Here is a 22723-nt window from a genome sequence, read left to right as displayed (position 1 = left end):
CCTTGGGGTTTGAGAGCACATGCTCTGGAGTCTAAACTGGTCCCAATGACTGGCTTTAGCGTTAAGAGCTGTGTTAACTTGTGCAAGTCACTTAACCTAAGCCTCAGTTTCCTACTATGAAAATGGAATAGTAATAATAGCTAAATCTGATCCTAGAATTCTTGTAAGGATTAAATGACTGAAAACACCAAGTGAGGGGCTTCCCTGGTGACGCAGTGGTTAAGAATCAACCTGCGAATGTAGGGGACACGGGTTCAGCTCCTGGTCTAGGAAGATCCCACACGTCATGGAGCAACTAAGCCTGTGCACCACAACTACTGAGCCTGCGCTCTAGAGCCTGCGAACCACAACTACTGAAGCCCGCGTGCCTAGAGCCCGTGCTCCGCAACAAGAGAAGCCACGGCAATGAGAAGTCCATGCACCACAACAAAGAGTAGCCCCTACTCGCTGCAACTAGAGAAAGCCCACACACAGCAACAAAGACCCAACACAGCCAAAATATAATAAATTTAAAACAAACAAACAAAAAACACCAAGTGCTTAGAATAATGCCAAGCACACAGTAAACACATTAAATCTCAGCTATTGTTTTAATGAAACAGAAATACCCATTTGCTACTGATTTAAAGTTTTCCTCAATACAGGTGAAATAAAAAAGTCAAATCATTGGCTAAAGTTACACACTTATATAGTACTAGTTCATCTTTGGTAGTACTGTTCTCAAACTTTACACGTGTGCCATTAGCTGACAAAGTTAATTCATATATTGGGACCCACACAATGAAGGCCATCCCAGGGGTCCAGCCCATGTCACAAGTCTAACCCTAAGTCAGCCTGCCTTTATGGGAACTGCCTCACTGTCCAGGAAACCTAACGCCAATCACCATCCTCCAGCTCAGCTTACCCTGGAAAGGAGGACCTGCTGGCCTCAAAAGGAAACCCCCCACCCCCTAGCCAACCACACCCTGTTTTGTCCGTTGCCTTTTCGAACATTCTATAAAACTCACTCTGGCCCAAAATCCCCTGGGAAGAATGCTCCACTGCTTGTGAGGCGCCCTACTCCCCCAGTCTATGGACTGCTTTCCTTTGAATAAAGGATATCAAACTCATTACTAAATCGTTTTAGTTTTGTCATCTGGCATATCCCATTCAATCCTCTGAACTTCATGAGGCAGGTATTATTTCCTCATTTTACAGATGAGTGGGGATTTTAACCAAGATAATCTGGCTCCGGAGTCCTTGTTCTTTTTTTTTTTTAGTTTCTGCTTTATAACAATGTGAATCAGTCATACATATACATCTGTTCCCACATCCCTTCCCTCATGCATCTCCCTCCCTCCCACCCTCCCCATCCCACCCCTCCAGGCGGTCACAAAGCACCGAGCTGATCTCCCTGTGCTCTGCGGCTGCTTCCCACTATCTATGTAACTTACGTTAGGTAGTGTATATATGTCCATGCCTCTCTTTCGCTTTGTCACAGCTTACCCTTCCCCCTCCCCATATCCTCAAGTCCATTCTCAAGTAGGTCTGTGTCTTTATTCCCGTTTTACCCCTAGGTTCTTCATGACATTTTTTTTTAAATTCCATATATATGTGTTAGCATACGGTATTTGTCTTTCTCTTTCTGACTTACTTCACTCTGTATGACAGACTCTAGGTCTATCCACCTCATTACAAATAGCTCAGTTTCGTTTCTTTTTATGGCTGAGTAATATTCCATTGTATATATGTGCCACATCTTCTTTATCCATTCATCCGATGATGGACACTTAGGTTGTTTCCAGCTCCAGGCTATTGTGAATAGAGCTGCAATGAACATTTTAGTACATGTCTCTTTTTGAAGTATGGTTTTCTCAGGGTATATGCCTAGTAGTGGGATTGCTGGGTCATATGGTACTTCTATTTTTAGTTTTTTAAGGAACCTCCATACTGTTCTCCATAGTGGCTGTACCAATTCACATTCCCACCAGCAGTGCAAGAGTGTTCCCTTTTCTCCACACCCTCTCCAGCATTTATTGTTTCTAGATTTCTTGATGATGGCCATTCTGACTGGTGTGAGATGATATCTCATTGTAGTTTTGATTTGCATTTCTCTAATGATTAATGATGTTGAGCATTCTTTCATGTGTTTGTTGGCAGTCTGTATATCTTCTTTGGAGAAATGCCTATTTAAGTCTTCTGCCCATTTTTGGATTGGCTTGTTTTTTTGCTATTGAGCTGCATGAGCTGTTTATAAATTTTGGAGATTAATCCTTTGTCAGTTGCTTCATTTGCAAATATTTTCTCCCATTCTGAGGGTTGTCTTTTGGTCTTGTTTATGGTTTCCTTTGCTGTGCAAAAGCTTTGAAGTTTCATTAGGTCCCATTTGTTTATCTTTGTTTTTATTTCCATTTCTCTAGGAGGTGGGTCCAAAAGGATCTTGCTGTGATTTATGTCATAGAGGGCTCTGCCTATGTTTTCCTCTAAGAGTTTGATATTTTCTGGCCTTACATTTAGGTCTTTAATCCATTTTGAGCTTATTTTTGTGTATGGTGTTAGGGAATGATCTAATCTCATACTTTTACATGTCCCTGTCCAGTTTTCCCAGCACCACTTATTGAAGAGGCTGTCCTTTCTCCACTGTACATTCCTGCCTCCTTTATCAAAGATAAGGTGACCATATGTGCGTGGGTTTATCTCTGGGCTTTCTATCCTGTTCCATTGATCTATCTTTCTGTTTTTGTGCCAGTACCACACTGTCTTGATTACTGTAGCTTTGTAGTATAGTCTGAAGTCAGGGAGCCTGATTCCTCCAGCTACGTTTTTCGTTCTCAAGAATGCTTTGGCTATTCGGGGTCTTTTGTTTTTCCAAACAAATGTTGAAATTTTTTGTTCTAGTTCTGTGAAAAATGCCAGTGGTAGTTTGATAGGGATTGCATTGAATCTGTAGCCTTGTTCTTAAAATGAAGTTGTGAGTCAGGTCTGTCTGCAGAAAAGCTGTGAGTTTTCAACTCTCAAGACAGCCTACGCTCATACTCCAGTCGTCTGTCAAAACTACTGTTAAAGTGTTCCAACGAGTTACTGCCGTCAGTGGTTCAGTTCCAGCTAAGCTGACTGTAGGGTAGCAGAATGTGCAACACCAAATATGCCACTTGGCATAAGGATTACCTTGAGCTGAATGCAATTAAGAAAAAGCAGATACAACTAAAGCTCTCTGCTTCCCCCCATCTGCTTAAAAGCAGGACATGAATTTGTGAAGGTGTTCCCCCCTCCCCCTACCAGGTATGACAAAAGTTAATCACCAGAGATAACCTTACAACTGGCTCCAAAAACATCTACACAACAAACTTTACTAACTAGCCCTAATCTTCCATTAGTTCCCCCACCTAGTTGCCTTCCTACCATTTGCTGCCCTAGAAACTCAAAGTCCTTTTCCTTTGCCTTGTCACTTCTCTAAAAATGTATTGTTCAGGCTTCCCTGGTGGCGCAGTGGTTAAGAATCTGCCTGCCAATGCAGGGGACACGGGTTCGAGCCCTGGTCCAGGAATATCCCACATGCCGTGGAGCAGCTAAGCCCATGCGCCACAACTACTGAGCCTGTGCTCTAGAGCCCGTGCTCTAGAACCCGCAAGCCACAACTACTGAGCCTGTGTGCCACAACTGCTGAAGCCCATGCACCTAGAGCCTGTGCTCCGAAACAAGAGAAGCCACCGCAATGAGAAGCCCGTGCACTGCAATGAAGAGCAGCCCCCACTCACCACAACTAGAGAAGGTCTGTGTGGCGCAACGAAGACCCAACACAGCCAAAAAAAAAAAAGTATTGTTCTTTTGTTAAGATGCTATATAAGCCCAAGTTCTAACCATCTCTTTGAGTTACTCATCACTGGGCACTGCCACTGTGTGCACGATCCTGGGCTGTGATTCTCAAAATGAGCCTGTATCTCCAGATTTGGGTGTGATAGTTTGTCCTGTGACCTCAATTCTCTGATGGATCTAAGAAAAGTCACTGATTTTCAGTTTGTTCAGGGTTCTTCTTGTTGTGAGGACAGGGGTGATGACCTCCAGGCTCTTTACATGTCAGAGGTGAAACAGGAAGTCACTCCTTCGGTCTTATTAAAATAAGAGATATGACACTTCAACCACCAGAAGAATTAGGAAAGACATTATTTGAGCATAAAGAATTGTCTTTCCTAAGAAAGTGCAGTTGGTGACTTCCATTAAACACACCAAAATGTATATGCATTTTGAAATATTTCAAATGTAGAAAATCTCAGAACATAAAACTTTTTTTTTTTTTGTGGTACGCAGGCCTCTCACTCTTGTGGCCTCTCCCATTGCGGAGCACAGGCTCCGGACGCGCAGGCTCAGCGGCCATGGCCCACGGCACTAGTCGCTCCGTGGCATGTGGGATCTTCCCGGACCGGGGCACGAACCCGTGTCCCCTGCATCAGCAGGTGGACTCTCAACCACTGCGCCACCAGGGAAGCCCCATAAAACTTTTACTCTACCAAATGTAATTGTTTCTTGATACAATTTAACTTGTAGATCTATATTTAAGAGAGTAGTACAAAGTAATGTTCAAATACCCAGCTTCTTTTGGTAACTGTTATCACAGTCATAGCTTAAAAAACAACAACAAAAATCTGTTTTTAAAATCAAATTAAAAACAAAAAAAGTAACAATAATCCAAATGTCACTTTTCTCATTTGGGGATATAATCTATACAAATAGAGAAGCTGAGGAACAAAAGCCCCTTGCCTTCTCTGACTTTTTCCCACCAGGACCAGGCATCTGCCTGGCAAGAACTCTGGAAAGAAAGGGATGTGGCCGGGGGATGTGAAGTGTGCCCTGCTTGGCATGCTTTCACCCCCAGGCCCTATCCTGCAAAGTAAGGTTTAATCTGAGAAGGAAGCCACAGAGAGGCAAAAACATCTTTTCTACCTTTTAAGAATTACTGGTATAAAGGAACACTTTCCCAACTTTTAGCCCTGTGTTTTGCCAAATCTCCAAATGCTGCATGGTCAGATCACGTCACTTTGCCTTTGAAGAATGACTTTTGCAGAAACGCACCTTCATATTATCCGAGGCCTTGACATAGGTCTCACTCAGCCAAGGGACTGCCACAGGGTAATCATTTTCACACTGCTGTAAAACACTGTTCCGACTTACTGTTCCTTGTGCAAAATCCCATCACCGCTAGAAAAACTTAATTTCACCTAATAAACACGTATGCTTTCTTCTGTTGAGAGCTACTCAGCCATCTGGTTGCTAATTTTTCCCCCTTTACTACTAACTTCTGTCTTAAGTCATTTCTAGAACCGACACTACCTGGAAATGGGCAAATAATGTACAAATATGTGCCAATATAAAAACTGTTAAGTTAATTCAATTCAGAGAAGCTTCCTCACCTGCACCAGACTTTCAAAGAAAGTAATTAAAAGGAGGAAACGTATTTTAAAGAGAGGAAATAGCATGCATGTGCTGCCAGCACAGAGATAGGAAATATGTGAAATATGCTTAGGGAAGTTTAAGTTCATTAGGCCGATCAGTTCTGCTATAGTGCTTGTTTTGAAACAAGCAAATTTGTTCAAATGCAACCAATATATATCAAGGAACAATTTGAGCACGATGCAAATTTTGCACCTGATTGTGCACAATTTCATCAGCAACAAGCCCTAGGTGAAGGCAGGAAACTGCACCCAGCTAAAGTAAGCTGCATAGAAATTCACCAAATGTACACATTTGCACACCTCAAACATCTACCAGCTACCTCAGTTCGCTGAGTATTTTATGAGTTACACCCATCCACATCTGCAATCATGACTTGACATCCAATCCAGATAACCCTTCTTCCACCACTTGACAATAATTCACAAGCTGTAATCCTTTTGACAATCGCTTCTGAAAGCAAAGTTCAGGACTTTTTGAAGGTGAAGTGCCATATTTCTTATGTACTTCTGCATTTCTTAATCATTTAACAGGTGTAAAATCGTGCTGCCATTTTATTAGGTTCCTATCTTTTTTTTTGTAATGTGCCACTGACAACGTTTTTGAGTGTTTTGCTCCTAACACCCTTTGCACCATAAGCTCTATGGTTTTTATTGTGTGATTTCACATAGTATGGTGATTTTAGGAATGCCTATGTCACTTCTGGCAGAGCTGACTCTTCCTCTAGTCTAAAGCATGTGGGAGGGAGGACAGCCTGAACCCAGGGATTGCTGCTCATTAGCCATTGTTATCCCACATCCACTTTGTGCTTTATTCCTACCATCCCATTCTTTAACCAAAATCACCCAAGTTAGAGGCTCTCATCCCTCAAATATTTAGACACTACATTCTCTGAACTTTCTTGGGTAAATTAGAATAAAAGGGAAAAATTCTCTTTCAACCTAGCAAATATGCCCACTATTTTTCCCTTTATGTCTTCTCTACTAAAAGTTGTTTTACCTTCCTTCACATGGAATTTAAAACCAAGGTTCATATAATTTTGGCATTTGTTTACTTGACTGTATGTCCTAAATGTGCCAAGGTTTCGTGTCTGGTTATAGTTATTCAAGGACACAGACAACATCTGTGTTTGGTCAGATGCTTTTAGTAAGAGATATCAGTACAATATTCAGTTCGAGTGTAACAATTTCAGCAAAGAAGTAAGGGAAGAATGAAGTAAGGACCCAAGATCAGATGCTCAGACAACACATGAAGCTCAATAAACCAACTGCATTTACATGCATTGTGCATGTTTCACTTCTAGACAGCATACAAGGTCAAAGTGCTGTCAGTTACAATAAGCTTTCAAACTTCTGGTCAATTACCTGGTTAATAACAAAAGACAAGGCTATGACATCATTACAGTTATAATTAATTTACACAGATCAGCCTCCTGTTAATCAAATACATCTTTAAAAGCATTTAATTATTTTTCACCTAGAAAGCAACACTTAGCTTTGTTAAATGAAAAGCAACCTGGCTGAATTCAACATGAGAGGCTGTCAGACAGCTCTAAGACATAAAGGACAAAAGGCTTCACAGGGCACACTGTGCAATATAGGAGCTACTGCCATACTCACAGCAAACAGAAGCATGAGATGATGGATAACACAACACATTTGAACAGTTTCCAAACATAAAGAAGTTGTCAGGGAACTTGGGGTAAACAGACAGATTCTGGAAAAAGAAACATCACAGTGCTTTTTGTCAAAATGATACACAGGGCTAGCAATATTAACGTTTGCAGTAGAGGACAGTAATCAAGGTCATGGACTTTGGTAAGAGCTCCACAATACGCCAGCCATGTGACCTTAGGAAAGTTATTTAACTACTGGTTCCTCACCTGTACAAGGAGATAATGCGGCCATATTTGGTGTTGTGAGGATTAAATGAGATTTTATATATATAAAATCATAAATTGGGAAATGATACTGTTTTAATGCATATCGATACATAAATTAAAATAAGGCTTAAGATTAAAAAATTTAAATAGCTTTAAAGTGTCTTTATAACTTAGTAACCAATTAGCATTTTTCTGGGCTATGATCCTACATTTTTAAACTGCATCATGTGATTCAATTACACATACATTTAAAAAAACAGTATGATGGGCATTGGAACAGTGGAAGGCACATGAAAATAGAAACGATTTTTTTAACTAAGATAAATTTTGCAATAAAATCTCAAATCAGAGTTTTTGTCAACATTATCTTTAAATTACCATTACATTTGAGAATTTAATGAGCCTCCGTTTTAGGATTAAAAAAACTCTATATGTCAGATGGAAAAAATTTTTATCTTCCCTCCTTTTTAAAGGGTTATAGTCTTAACAGAAATGATTAGATTATCTTTATACGTGAAAAATGAAATACTGGATTTTGTATATAATCTTGACTTTTGCTCCACAGTGAGGTGAATTAGTGCCAACTCCAATTCTGATCCATCACCGCTTATGATTTCCAATATCAATCATAAACTGGTTCCTTCTCTCACGGACTACAAGTTTTAGTTTAACGAGGGCTCATTAAAGTTCTCCGACTGACAGCCCTGCAGACGTAGGCCCTTAAACCAGGAGGCACACAGGGAGCAGCAAGGCCAGCATCCCACCATCACTCTCTTCAAGAAGATTTAAGTGATTCTATTCTCAGGTTCGCTCCACACCAGATTTCTCTGTTTGTCTACCTAAAGTCAATGAAAAAGTGATAGCCATAACCTCATTTAAATTAACTCATGTAAGAAATGTTAGTGAACTATTTATGTAACTTGAAATCCTCCCAACACAAGAGCTAAAGAGGGGAGAAGCATGCCAGACTTCAGAGCTGTTCACGTTCCACAAGCACACAGGACGTCCACTAATTACCAGGTGGTGGAGACAGCTTGGGGTTTGTTTTCTTTCTTTTTCTCTGCCCAGCATTAACACCTCATTCTTTCAGTAACAGGTAAGAGACACCTCTCACCCCCATTGGATGTGGTCCTGGGCGGGGGCGACCAGAAATCCAGGATGCCTTTCCTACACTGATTCAAGGGTAACAGTGACCAAGACTGGAATAATAACTCTCTTCCTGGAATCTAACACTTTTGCAGAGACACTAAGACCAACAACTTCTGGATCTGATACTCAGAACATTAACTTAAAGAATTTTCCAGATCTATCAAAGTCTACCCAAGCCTCAAGAGCTCACCTAGCTGCAGTCCTGTGTGGTTTGGTTTTTCTGTAGATTTTCGGAGCTTATCCATATACTTCCAATAAACCTCTTGTTCTTGAATAAGTTATCTGGATAACTTAGTTAACTTAATTTCTGTTGTTTGTAGTCAAAGAACCCTACACAGATACTAGGAAATTTGCCAAGGGCTGGCAGCAGATCCTAGTTTATTTCAAGCATCATCAACTCTCATTTTTCAGAGTACATACAACACTCTAGCTAATAGGAGAACCAAAACGTGGAGGGTATACAAACAGCATCTCAAAGGTCTGCCACAGGCTGAACATCTAGAAAGCAAAAAGGTCCCTTATTAATACAAAATTAACATTCCTTGGAAAGAGAAAGAGGAAGCCCTGAATACTTCCGTGTGAAGGAACTTCTACTACACGGGCAGCACACACAATATTTATTCCTACATCTGTTCAAACTCAGCATCACAACTGACTCATTAAAATACACATCCCTGAAAATTTCTGGTATCTGTAATATAAAAAAACATAGCAAAATTTCTTTAACAGTGTTGCCCAAGGGACTTTCCTCAAGGGAAAAAATTCCAAAATTAGAAGTGGCTGCCAACACACACACTCACTCACTCACTCATACATACACACACACACACACACACACCCTTATATATTATTTATATAAAACTGAAGTCATTGTAATATGTATCTAAATTTCATTCATACTATCCTGATATTGTGACTTTGGATTAAAAATGCATAAGCGGGCTTCCCTGGTGGCGCAGTGGTTGAGAGTCCGCCTGCCGATGCAGGGGACACGCGTTCGTGCCCCGGTCCGGGAAGATCCCACATGCCACGGAGCAGCTGGGCCCGTGAGCCATGGCCGCTGAGCCTGCGCGTCCGGAGTCTGTGCTCCGCAACGGGAGAGGCCACAGCAGTGAGAGGCCCGCGTACCGCAAAGAAGAAAAAAAAAATGCATAAGCAAGTGAACACTGTGGAGAAACAGCTGTTGGTGTAATGACAACATTCCTGGATCTGAAGCTAGATATGGGGTCAAGTCTGGATGCCATCGCTTACTAGTACGTGGTCTTGGGCAAATCCCATAATCAATCCTGCTGAGCTTTGGTTTCCTTATCCATGGATGATGAAAACTCCACTTACTTCCTGGAGTCATCGGGAAGAATAAATGAAATAGCATATTATGTAAAAGCACACAGCACATCCCCAAAGTTTCTTTTCCATTCTCCCTTCCACTCCATAAACTAATGAGCCTTTTGCCCCCATGGAACTAGACTTTATTGCTTTATAATTATGATGCTCATGTAACAATGTCCAAGAAACAAGATGGTAAATAATACCAACATGCAAACCTGAATGTACACATTGTTAGTTGGCTACCAGCTTGATCCCAAAGGGCTCTTGCACACTATCTATTGCTTCCCAGAAATTTGATACATTTTCTCTTCTGAATGCAGCCAGAATTATCCATGGGCTTTGAAATATCACCATCATGATGTTGCACAGAGCAGCTGGTTGATTGAAAGTGACTCCCCCTCCCCCATGCCCCAGCTGTCACCAGGAAACCCTCCTCAGTGTGTGAAAAAGGACAATGTGATATTACTACTATCGCTATTAAAAACAATCTAGCAAATACTTAGAATTTGAAATTGTTTTTCTTATGAAAGCTCACTATTAACTAAAAATTAACTCTTTAAGAAAAACCCTTTACCATATAAATGCAAACCAGCTGCTTTCATACAACAAAATACTAAAGGACAGTAAACACAAGTAATATATTTCCATTGACTCCTTGTTTCTTTTTCCTTGAGTCATTTGTAATGCTAAACAACAGCCAGTTAAAATATTAAAGTTTTAACCGTGGTAACAGCTGTCACAGCTTAGAGGGATTAAAAAAAAAAAAAACTTAGATGATTTCTCAAAAAATGTGGATAGATTCCTCCCTATTTTTATATAATATGGGTCAGATTGAAGGCTGGATTTTTTTTTTTAAATCTCTCACTTCTCTACATGAGAAACTATACATATGTCTGACACTGCTAATAACCCTGGGAGTTGTCTTCAGAACAAGTTTGTGGATCCCACTCAGGAATTCTCAACATCTGACTTTTTAGGTACAGCTCGTCACCTGAGGATTTCTACCCCACAGATGAAGGGTTTCACACCCTGTCACACGGACTCCTTGAAGTGTCACTGCAGGAGGCTCAGGATGAGCACCAGCAGGCAGGGCCTATGCCCTTCAACCCCTCTTCTCTTAAAACCTCTCAGCTCCTGAGCTTTACAGGTAAGATGCTGCTAAAGAGGGTCCCCTGCTAAAAAATCTGAGGCCCCCTGCTTAGATGACTAGAGCTACAGCATAAAAGGCAATCTATCTTTCTAAGGCATTTCTATCTTTGTAATGGTTTTTTAAAAGAATTTTTACATACACATGCATTTACCTAATTTTACTTAAATGTACAGATTATTTTTCCCTACCTCCATAGTATAATACATTGCCAAGTAAACGAAATTATGACCTAGTATGACACCTTTCAAGTAGTTTCCATGCTCACATATTCATACGCACTATGTACAGAAATACATGAGATTTTTTTATCATTTTTTAAAATGGAACATAAAACTCTTCACTTTCCTATCATTAAGCGTCCATATTGAAAAATAATGATTTCAGAGCTATAATAGCATTTTCTTATTCTTTGGTGCATGTCTTCAGTGATGTCTCATCTCCTGTAACAAAGTGCCCCCTTCTGTGGCTGACTGTCCCCATTAACTAACTGTAGATACTTAAACAGTAATCACCCGCTGACCTTGACCTTCCAGTAAACACTCAAAACAATTTATGAAAGTTGCTCTGTTATGCTGATAGAACTGAAAATGGTGTCTTTCTACCAGGTTTAGAGTTTTAACTTTCTCCAAAGTGACTGCTTTCTCTCATTCACAATACTGTGAAAGCTCTTCAGCATTTTGCTTAAAAAGAAAAGCAGTGCAGTCAAGTAATTAATAAAATTACCTCATTTATAAAAATATTATGAGGAAATGAATGAGATCAAGCTAGGTTTGAGGTAATAACTACCTTTTCTCCCCTGTCCAACATGTACCAGTTACTGAGCCTCTCGGCATAACAGACATGCTTTCCACTTGATTTCATTTTATTCACTGTCCTGAGGTAGTCACACACCACGAGTCCTACTCTGTAGGAGAGGAAGTTCAGGCTGGGAGGGTGTTAACTTGTCTACTGGACACAATCAGTATGTAGCAGAGGTGGGGTTCAAAGCAGGGTCTGCCTGACCCAAAACCACCGCTAAAGATCAGCCTTTCTGACACAGAGAACAAGAAAAATGGGGCCTTTGAAAAGTGAATACTTCATGATGGGACAGTGTTAATTTAGCATTAACAAAATTATTTATAGGGGCAGATATCCAAACTGACTCATAGTTATCTGAAAACTCACCCACAATACCCAGGAGCCACGGTGTGGCCTCGGGAGCAGTGGACTCTAATCAAAGTGACCTGTTGTTTCAGCCATGGTGCTACAGACTCTTCTCAACATCACAATGAGTCTAGGCTTTAGGTCAGCTGCTTCAAATCCCAAATATTTCTCTTTATCCCCCCAACACCGACCACCTGAAAAGGGGAAGGAAAAAGCTGTAACGCTGCAGCTGATATTCTGTAAAAACAGCAGATGGAGGGCACATCTAACTTAATACCTGTGATACTTCCAGAAAACAGAGGTAAGTAGATATGATGAGAACTTCTTTGCTATCGTGGAGCTGTACGACACATGGGGAAAAAAGGACAGAAACATCTTCAGTCTTGTCTCTCGTTTCCAAGTCACTGCTCTATAATACTTCTCAACTCTACAGCTAAGGCTGATCTCTGATCAGTTATGCACTCTACTTTCTTTACCAAATTCTGGGTCAAAAGAAGGTACAATGAAGCTGAAAAAAACAAAAGGCCAAAGAATTAAAAACTGCTCTTTAACACAATGACTACTGCGGTTCTTAAAAATACTACAGCATTGGTATTAACTGAATATCCTACATTCGACAGCCTCAATTGTATACAATATAATGAGAATCCATAAAAATAAACTGCCCTCTAAGCAGCAGAGAGGCACAATATTTGTGCACTACAACTCACATCTAAATCAAGGAAGAATCTTTTCAGCACAATCTATGTACTTATTTTAGACAGTTCTAACAAGTTCCTTAATAACAACTCATCTTTGTTTTCCACCTGTATTAAACTCTTTTCCTGCATTTTTACACTTCAGCCCTATGAAGTAACCTTTAACTAACTTGTCCCAGGTCCTACACCTAAGAAAGGCTTCACCTGGATTCACATTCCATTCTGTGGCTTCACAATGGCTGTTCTTTATCACTATGGCCAGTAATTCTCAAGCTTTAGCACACAGGTGCCTTGGGATTAATTCGAAGTCTTGTTAAAATAGATTTCTGATTCACTAAATCTGGGGTAAGACTCCTAAATTTGCATTTCCAACAAGTTCCCCGCTGACGTTGATGCTGGTAGTCCTGGAAAAATTTGGGAACCCAATGCACTGCCTTCTTCTAAGATTATTTGCTTTCCCAAGCCCTGCCACACCAGCAGCAAATTAGAAGTTTCTAGATTTAAAGGTTATTAGAACAGCAAAAAGTGGCATATAAATGTGAGACATAAGACAGATTTTTAAGGAGCAATTCCAAAGGAAAAAAAAAAAGAGCAAAGTCCAGCTGTCACTGCAAAGGGACCAACCCATCTCGATGACTCAGTCATGACTATGCAATAATTTATTTTGACAGTAACACTGAGTTTATGCTCGGTTTGGAAAATCATATAAGCATGTGATCCGTTTTTGAAAAGGTTTTTAAGGCCTGAACAGAAAAGCATTAAATACACTTAGTGTATTTCCTGTCCCGTATTAGGAGAAATACCACTACTTAGATTAGGATTAGGACTGTGTTTGCCACACACTTGTTATTGAGAAACAGAGTTACTCTTCCAAGAGAAACTGAAACTGCAAGCTGTCGCTGATGCAACGTCCCTTTAAACCAACACACCGCGCCTCCCAGGGCCAACGCCATCCACCCAGGGCCTGGGCACGTCGTTCCCTGTGCGATCGGCCTCAAGCAGAGACGGGAGTGAAGATGAAGAGACCCCCGTTAGACTCCCTCCGGGAAACTCCCTCCCCGTTCTCGGACCTGTTGAGAGCTCCCACGAAGCGGAGGCTGCGCCTCCAACCCCGCCCCCGCCCGGCCCCAAGGAAGCCCACGGCCTCCCGCAGCCCCCGCCGCCGCCGCCGCCGCCGCCACCGCCGCCAGCGCCAGCGGCCCTGAGAACAGGAGAGAGACGCGGCGCACAACGGACAACGGCAGCGGCGCCGAACAGACGCGGAAACTCACGCTCTATACGGCCCGCCTGCGTCCCCACGTCTTCGCGACCACGTGCGTCATCACGCACGGGCGCCCGCCCCCGGACGCTCCAGGTCCCAGAGGCTTGAGGGGCGGGGAGAGAGCGTGGTTGATTTCGCGACGCAGCTCCCACGGCCCCCGTCGGGCGTGGGGAGGGCCGTAAAGCGGGGCGGGCGAGCAGCGGCGCATGCTCAGTTGCGCGCGTCTGCGCTCTTTTTCCCCTGCGGGCTGGCCTCCAGGACCGCGTGCGGTGGCGGTGGCTTGGAGGAGGCTCGACGGGGAAGGGACCGCGGCCGAGCGCGGTGTGGAGGGCTTGTACTTTCTACTCGTCCTCCAAGCTCCGAGTGACACCTAGATAATAATATTCCTTCTGCCATAAGTAACTATTGGCTGCCCACCACGGGTAAAGCAAGCGAACGGCCTGGCCTACATTCGAGGGACCGGACGCGGGCTGGAGATGCGGCGACTGGGCCCCGTGGCGACTGAGAAACTGCCCTACCGGGCCCCAGCCCTGCCGCAGGCTCAGTACCTGCTGCGTGTAGGAGTCACATACTACCTGTGAAGTGGATGGCGGAAGAGACAGAAATCTTCATGAGTTATCAGACGGCTGGAGAGTGGGCCATCACCTATCTCAGGGCGGAACCCGCGGTTACAAAGCAGGCCAGCAAAACAAGGTCGTGGGTGTACATTTCACAACCCAAAGTCTCAGTCTGAGGCTGCATTTCTGTGTCTGTCTGTCCATTTAAGGCTATAGGTGTTAAGTATTTCTGTTAACCTATCATTTGATGCAATTTTAATTATGGGTCTGTTTCTGCTCTGGAACAGGTTTTATGTTGGGTTGTAGGAGTCAGGTTAAGTTAAATGCTGTATTTCATGCCATATGAGAAAACTATCTTATTTGGTATGGAATTTTCTAATAACTAGGGGGAAGATGCGTCTTTTCCAAGGATGAAATCAAGTGCAGGTGGTTTTATGCTGCTCTGTATTTATTGGAAGTTGTGGCAGCTGTGTTTAGATAGTCTACTTAAACAAAAACTGCCAAATCAGAAGAGTTTTGACTATCTTTTGTTATTGTGTATTGCAAGAATTCTTCATGGAAATGTTTATTATGGAGTTTGGAATTTAAGTGAAGATTTGGCTCACGTGCAGGGTATATAACAGACGTTCAAGTGATAAAGAAGAATCAGCAATTTGCAACTGTGTTCCTTGAGCCTTACAAGTTATCCCTTTCTTCTGAAAACAATACGCCGATCAGAAAGTTTGGCTGACAATGAGAAACTGCATTTCTGGAAATAGAAATTCAACTAAAGGGTGGAGGTGAATTGCCAATAGAAGTATTTTGTGTGTTTCCCTAGAAAAAATAAAAGTAATTTCTCAAAAAGAAGGGATTCCCTTTTATCCTGATCCACGATATTATGCATCAGTTTAATTAATGCTAATCCTTATCTTCCATTCTCTAACACCATTTACACCTTTCTATAATTGCATCATTTTTCTTGTCCTTATATGAATATATCAAATACAGACGTGATTTTAAGGGAGCCACAAATCAAGAAGTCTCAATACAGTAATCTCATAAAAATGTCTTTATATATAGGGATTAAGAGTATACTTAGGCAATTTTATTCAATTTCAGACATTATCAGTGAAAATTTTCATAGCCATTTAAGAGGAAAGAAAAAGTCTAAGGTTTAAAAAATGACCTTTTTTGTCCTATATGATTCATTGATCAGGCAAGAATTTTTTAAGCCTATTGAAATCAACATGTATCATACTCAATCCCCATTTAAATTGACAAACAGATCACTTGGATAATAATTGTATATCTTAAACATTAACATATGTGGCAATCAGCAAGATCCTTTTACTGGGGCAAGGCTTCAACATACCAAAAAAATCAATGCCTGAAGAAGTCCTTTAACACAAAAGTTATGCAATTTTTAAATTACCTTGTAAGATAATGATTCCTAAAAGCTCAAAAGTACTCTTGTATCTTTATTGTGATAAAAAAACAGGATTATGCACATGATGTATGATATTTGAGACCTGTGTAATGGTCTGGACAATTTTCTATTTTTATCAAAGTTTTTTTGCAGGAGAGCAAAAATACCTGAGATTAAGCCATCTGATTTAAATGAGTGTTCCTAAAATGTGATTCCTGAGTACAGAGGAGTTGTGGTAAAAAATCTTTGTACATTTCGTAAATCTAGTGTTGGAACTGGCAGAAAGGCAGGTGAATATCATTCGCAGCTTTCAAAACCTGGACTGAAGGTGGGAAAACATGAGTCAACAACACCATGAGCAAGTAACACAACTGGAGTATTATTTTAAAGAGGAGCTTGTTTGGTATCTAATTCCTTGTAATGGAGCAAGTATTTATTATACCCAACACTGTACAGAAAGATGTATGAAACTCATCAAAGAAGCATTTGATAAAATGAAACACATTTATGATTAAAAACTCTCAAAAAAGTAGGATTAAAAAAGAACTTCCTGCTTTTCCGGTCAGCGGCCTGAGGTGACCTCTAAAAATGGTTTGCTATTCACTTGACCCAGAAAATCCCACAAAATCTTGCAAGTCGAGAGGTTCAAATCTTCGTGTTCACTTTAAGAACACTCGTGAAACAGCCCAGGCCATTAAGGGTATGCATATCCGAAAAGCCACCAAGTATCTGAAGGATGTCACTTTAAAGAAGCAGTGTGTGCCATTCCGTCGTTACAATGGTGAAGTTGGTAGGTGTGCCCAGGCCAAACAGTGGGGCTGGACGCAGGGTCGGTGGCCCAAAAAGAGTGCTGAATTTTTACTGCACATGCTCAAAAATGCAGAGAGTAATGCTGAACTTAAGGGCTTAGATGTAGATTCTCTGGTCATTGAGCATATCCAGGTGAACAAAGCCCCCAAGATGCGGCGCAGGACTTATAGAGCTCATGGTCGGATCAACCCATACATGAGCTCTCCGTGCCACATTGAGATGATCCTTACTGAAAAAGAACAGATTGTTCCTAAACCAGAAGAGGAGGTTGCCCAGAAGAAAAAGATATCCCAGAAGAAATTGAAGAAACAAAAACTTATGGCCCGGGAATAAATGCTGCAAAAAATAAATGCAAATAAAAGTAAAAAAAAAAAAAAAAAAAAAAAAGAACTTCCTTCCTAATAAAGGGCATCTGTAAAAAACCTACAGCTGACATCATACTTAGTGGTAAAACAGTGAATGCTTTCCCCTTAAGATCAAGAGCAAGAGAAGGATGTCTGTTCTCACCACTTATATTCTAAAATTTATTGTGGTGACAGTTGCAGAACTCTGTGAATATATTAAAAACTATAGAAGTGGGACCTCCCTGGTGGCGCCATGGTTAAGAGTCCGCCTGCCAATGCAGGGGACACGGGTTCGAGCCCTGGTCTGGGAAGATCCGACATGCCACGGAGCAACTAAGCCTGTGAGCCACAACTGCTGAAGCCCGCATGCCTAGAGCCCGTGCTCTGCAACAAGAGAAGCCACGGCAGTGAGAAGCCTGTGCACTGGAATGAGGAGTAGACCCTGCTAGCCGCAACTAGAGAAAGCCCACGCACAGCAATGAATACCCAACTCAGACAAAAAAAAAATAAAAATGTTACTCGAAGTTTTAGCCAGTGCAGTAAAGGAACAAAAGAAATAAAAGGCATCAAATTGAATATGAAGAAGTAAGATGGTTTTTATTCACAGATGACCTGATGCTGTGTGTAAAAATCTTGAAGAAAACACACACACAAACACTACTAGAATTAATAAATGAGGTAACACAGTCTTTGAGTACAAGATCAAAATTTTAAAAATGTATATATACTACAAATTAAAATTCCAAAAATAGCATTAAAAATATAATTTCATTCCAAATAGCATCACAAAGTAAAATGCTTGGAAATACATGTAACAAAAGAGGTGCAAGACTCATACACTGAAAACTACTTAAAATGGCTGAGAGAAATTGACCCTCCATGTTCATGGACTGGAAGGCTCAATATTGTTAAGATGGCCGTTCTCCTAAATTGATCTATGGATTCAACACAATCTCTCTCAAAATCTTAGCAGGATTTTTTTTGATAGAAATTGACAAGCTGATTTTTGTAACTTAGAATAAAAGGTGTATAATAGCCAAAACAATTTTGAAAAAGAGTAAAATTGGAGGAATGACACTACTCAATTTCAAAATGTACTATAAAGTCTCAAAAATCAAGACAGGTTATTACTGGTATGAGAGTAGGCATAGAGATCAATGGAATGGAATTTAAATAAACCTATATATGGTCAGCTGATTTTCAACAAAATTGCCAAGGCAAAAGATAGTCTTTTCAACAAATAATGCTGGGAAAATTGGACATCTATATGAAAAAAGACTATTAATTTGGACTCATATTTCACACAATACACAAACATTAACTCCAAATGGAACATAGGCCTAAATATAACAGCTAAAGCTATAAAACTTCTAGAAGACACAAGAGAAAATCTTTGTCAGATTAGTCAAAGGCTTCTTAGCTCTGGCACAAAAGAAAAATGATAAATTGGACCTTCTCAAAATTAAACATTTGCTTTTTTTTTTTTTTTTTCTTTTTGTGGTATGCGGGCCTCTCACTGTTGTGGCCTCTCCCGTTGCGGAGCACAGGCTCCGGACGCGCAGGCCCAGCGGCCACGGCTCACGGGCCCAGCCGCTCCGCGGCATATGGGATCCTCCCAGACCGGGGCACGAACCCGTATCCCCTGCATCGGCAGGCGGACTCTCAACCACTGCGCCACCAGGGAGGCCCAAACATTTGCTTTTTTAGAAACATCACTAAGGATCAAGCCACAGATTGGAGGAAAATATTTGCAAATTTTATGTTTGATATAGGATTTGTATCTGGGATATTTAAAGTACTCTTACAACTCAAGAAAAAGATAAACTAGTCAATTAAAAAGTGGGCAAAAGAGTTGAGTAGAAACTTCACCAAAGAAGATATATGAATAACTAATAAACATTTAAAATATCACCAACATCATTAGTCATTAGGAAGATTGCAATTAAAACCAAAATGAGATACACAACACCCCTCCCCCACCCCCAGTGACTATAATAAAGAACACTGAGTAACGGCAAGAATGTGGAGAAACGAATTACTGGTGGAGATGTAAAATGGTGTGGCCACTTTGGAAAATAGGTGGCTTTTTTAAAAAGTTAAACATATGATACAGCCCAGCAATTCCACTCTTAGGAATCTACCCAAGAGAAATAAAACACATGTCCATAAAAGACTTGTGTGCCAATTTCAGAGCAGTATTATTTATAATAGCCCCAAACTGCAAACAATCCAAATGCTTATCAAGTGTTGAATAGATAATAAGAAAGACACAAACTACTGATTAATCCTACGACATGGATGAACCTCAAAAACAGTATGCTAGGGCTTCCCTGGTGGCGCAGTGGTTGATAGTCTGCCTGCCGATGTGGGGGACGCGGGTTCGTGCCCCGGTCTGGGAAGATCCCACATGCCGCAGAGTGGCTGGGCCCGTGAGCCATGGACGCTGAGCCTGCACGTCCGGAGCCTGTGCTCCGCAACAGGAGAGGCCACAACAGTGAGAGGCCCGTGTACCGCAAAAAAAAAAAAAAAACCCAGTATGCTAATTGAGAGAAACCAGACCCAAAAGACTGCATGTTGCATAATTCCAATCATATGAAGCGTCCAGGAAATGCAAATCTATAGAGGCAGAAAACAGATCAGTGTTTGCTTGGAACTGGGGGTGAAAGCCGAGTTAACTGTAAATGGACATGAGAAAACTTTTGTGGCTGATAGAAATGTTTAAAACTGGTTTGTGAAGATGGTTACCCAGCTCTATAAATTCATTAAAAATCACGAAGACACACTATACACAGACATTGGGTGAACTTTATGGTATGTAAATTCTACCTCAAAGTTGTTTATGGATGCCATACTCTAGGAACTTCTAGTCTTGTATTGGAGTGGAGGGATCTACATAAATTTCAGTGAAACCAGATAGAAAGAGCTAACTGCTCTAATGAGTTTTAGTTAAATTAACTTGAGACTTTAAAGGAAGATAATATTGACCGGAACTGGAGACATGACTGAGTGTTTTGTGGAATTGAAATTTGAATAGTTTCCTTGAGGTATAAGTGGGATTGGACCTACTGAGGTGAATGGAAGAGAATTCCAGACCAAAAAAAACAAAAACCAAAAAAATAGTGAAGTGAGAACAGTATTATGAGGAATCAATCATTAGGGTGATTTATGTTTTGCGTAGCATATGAACAGAGTAATTATTTTGATCAAGAATAAGGAGTGAATATGGTATGCCATTATGTCCAATATTCTTGGTGTATGAGCATTATAATATAGATACTGGACTAAAAGGAATGGGAAAAAGTTTTAGAAGAATAGTGGGTAAGCTTAGCCATAGATTATGGATGTAAAATACAGAGAATACTAAATACCACTTGAAACAAATTAATAATAAAAGTGCAATCAATTAACATGTTTTAGAAATTCTTACAATGATCTTGTCTTTGAGTCTTTATATGGAAATGTGTGCTTTAGAACTTCAGTGCCTTTTCATTGGTTTAAATGAAAAATATAGAATTAAGAATCTATCATGACTGAGTTCCTTCTACAGCCAATAGAAGTCCTGGAAGTAATAAGTTATTACTAAAACTACAAATAGGAGCAATGCACTTGCAGTAGACCTGTGATGGTTAATTATCCTGACATTATTATGGCCATTATTATAATTGCATATCAATTGTCACTAATCAACTCTCAGTCAATCTAATGGAGCAGAAATATAAGTAGGAAGCTGTCAGTCAAAGGCGCTCTCTTGGGACTTGGATTCTTGGGAGGATCTGGAGAAGGTGAGGCCATAGTCATCTCAACATCAGAAATGATGGTGCTTCAGTGGGAGAGCTGGAGGCTGAGTACCCCTCAAAGCTCTTATAGAAGGGAAGGGTGTTAGCTCGACCATCTCAGGATTCCCTGAACTTTAACACAACCCTTGACTCTCTACTGCTAAGACCTTCAGATACAGATTTTATTTTCTTACAACTAAGTATCATTTTAGTAAATTTTAAAATTGTTTTCTCAGTCCTCTAACATCCTGTGAGATCTCACTATTACCACTACTGTGACCTCTACTTGATAAGTAAGGTAACGCATTGAGACCTCCTATCAAAGTGCCTGGAACACAATAAACACTCAATACAAATCAACTGTTTCTATAACTACTATTAGCCACCATTTGTTGAGTGTCTACTATGTGCCAGGCACTTCACCTCCATTTTGTAAGTGAGGAAACGGGGTCAGAGAGTCTAAGTAATTTAGCAAAGCTCACAAAGCTAGTGGACAGAGGGATTAATGGTTCAAACTTTCTAATACACTATTTCTACTTCTTGGTTTTGTTTTGTTTTGTTTTTGGCCTCACAGCATGTGGGATCCTAGTTCCCTGACCAGGGATCAAACCCTGGCCCCCCTGCATCAGAAGCACAGAGTCTCATCAACTGGACCACCAGGGAAGCCCCCACTATTTCTACTTCTGAATGTTAAATGTCTAGTGCTGCTTGTCATTGGATGCATCATTGTCCACATAAAAGGTAATTTTGTTTTTATTCACGTACATGTTTACATAAAGTTTTCATTGTTTCATTAATTATCTAAACTATAAAAAGTGAAAATGACAACTTACTATCCATTTCAGAATTATTTTGAATGTGTGTCTTTCAATTTTCTACATTTTTCTATTTTAGGAAGTCTTTTTTCCTATTGAGTGTTTTGGATAAATCTTCCTTAATCTTATTTTGACTCATCATGATTTTTATCTAAAAATTAAATTGGGTTTACAGATATCCCATTGTTCTTATGTTTATAGGATAATAGTAGAATATTGTGTGAGAGTTCCTTTTTCATTCAAATAATCCTAAATAAGCAGCTTATTTTAATAATCATCCTTTAGCAGCATTTTTCTTTTACATCTGTGACTGCCACTTCTGTTTTCATATCAATTAAAATTCTGATGCTTCTATGACCACAATGAATAATTTCACTCCAAACTGCCATGTCACATTTTCTATGTGCCATATGAGACCTCACAGGAGCCTTCCTAAACCACATCTCCTCAAATCTGGCGGAATATATCATGAAGACTGTATATGTCTTTTATGAAAAAACAATTCAGATCATGAATTCTTAGCAAAGGAAGATCTGTAATGTTCTTGCTAGGAAAAAATATTCAAAAAGGAACTTGAATCAAAATATGGGAAATGAGGCTGTGATGACAGTAGCAGTAGATGATGCCGGCATTCTGGCTATCTTTCCTGTCTGCAAGTGGTCCACGGTGATTTTAAGACCTTCTTTGGGCTCATGGGAGCATATCCACACACACATACACACAGCTGTATCTCCACCACGGTTTGCTAATAGTTAAAATCTCTTCAAAAATGCCCTTCCATCCACAATTAGACATAACATGTTTAAAATTTGGAGCTGTTGAGGGAACACTTAGGAGAGAATGAATTTATTAAAGGTCAATGAATCCACCTGTCTCCCAGCATGTGGCAGTCCTGACTAGAGGGAACCAGAGGCAGAGGGATCTTGAGTGGAGGGAGAGAAACTGGGACAAAAGACACAGTAGAAAAATATGCAAAA

General features: G+C 40.6%; 2 protein-coding genes across 5 annotated transcripts in view; one reads left to right on the top strand and one right to left on the bottom strand.

Moving 5' to 3' along the window:
- RHBDD1 (rhomboid domain containing 1) overlaps window positions 1-14185 on the bottom strand; it is a 118544-nt gene extending 104359 nt beyond the window's left edge. For all 4 annotated transcript variants that reach the window (XM_081242708.1, XM_081242710.1, XM_081242711.1 and 1 more), the window contains exon 1: window positions 14050-14185. The gene's annotated coding sequence lies outside the window, so the exon portion shown is untranslated. The remainder of the gene's footprint in view (window positions 1-14049) is intronic.
- Window positions 14186-16550: 2365 nt separating this feature from the next.
- LOC308621555 (large ribosomal subunit protein uL22-like) lies at window positions 16551-17201 on the top strand. The gene has a single exon (XM_081242192.1). It carries the CDS (start codon window positions 16590-16592, stop codon window positions 17142-17144), a length of 555 nt encoding a protein of 184 aa, XP_081098318.1. The 5' UTR covers window positions 16551-16589; the 3' UTR covers window positions 17145-17201.
- Window positions 17202-22723: the final 5522 nt, after the last annotated feature.

Source organism: Mesoplodon bidens (genome assembly GCF_964165515.1).
Source record: "Mesoplodon bidens genome assembly, chromosome: 8".
Taxonomy (NCBI): Eukaryota; Metazoa; Chordata; class Mammalia; order Artiodactyla; family Ziphiidae; genus Mesoplodon; species Mesoplodon bidens.
This window is presented reverse-complemented; position numbering and strand designations above follow the sequence as displayed.

Bases quoted from the DNA above. Each gene is read 5' to 3' on its own strand.
- LOC308621555 (XM_081242192.1), top strand. From the start codon at position 16,590: ATGGTTTGCTATTCACTTGACCCAGAAAATCCCACAAAATCTTGCAAG.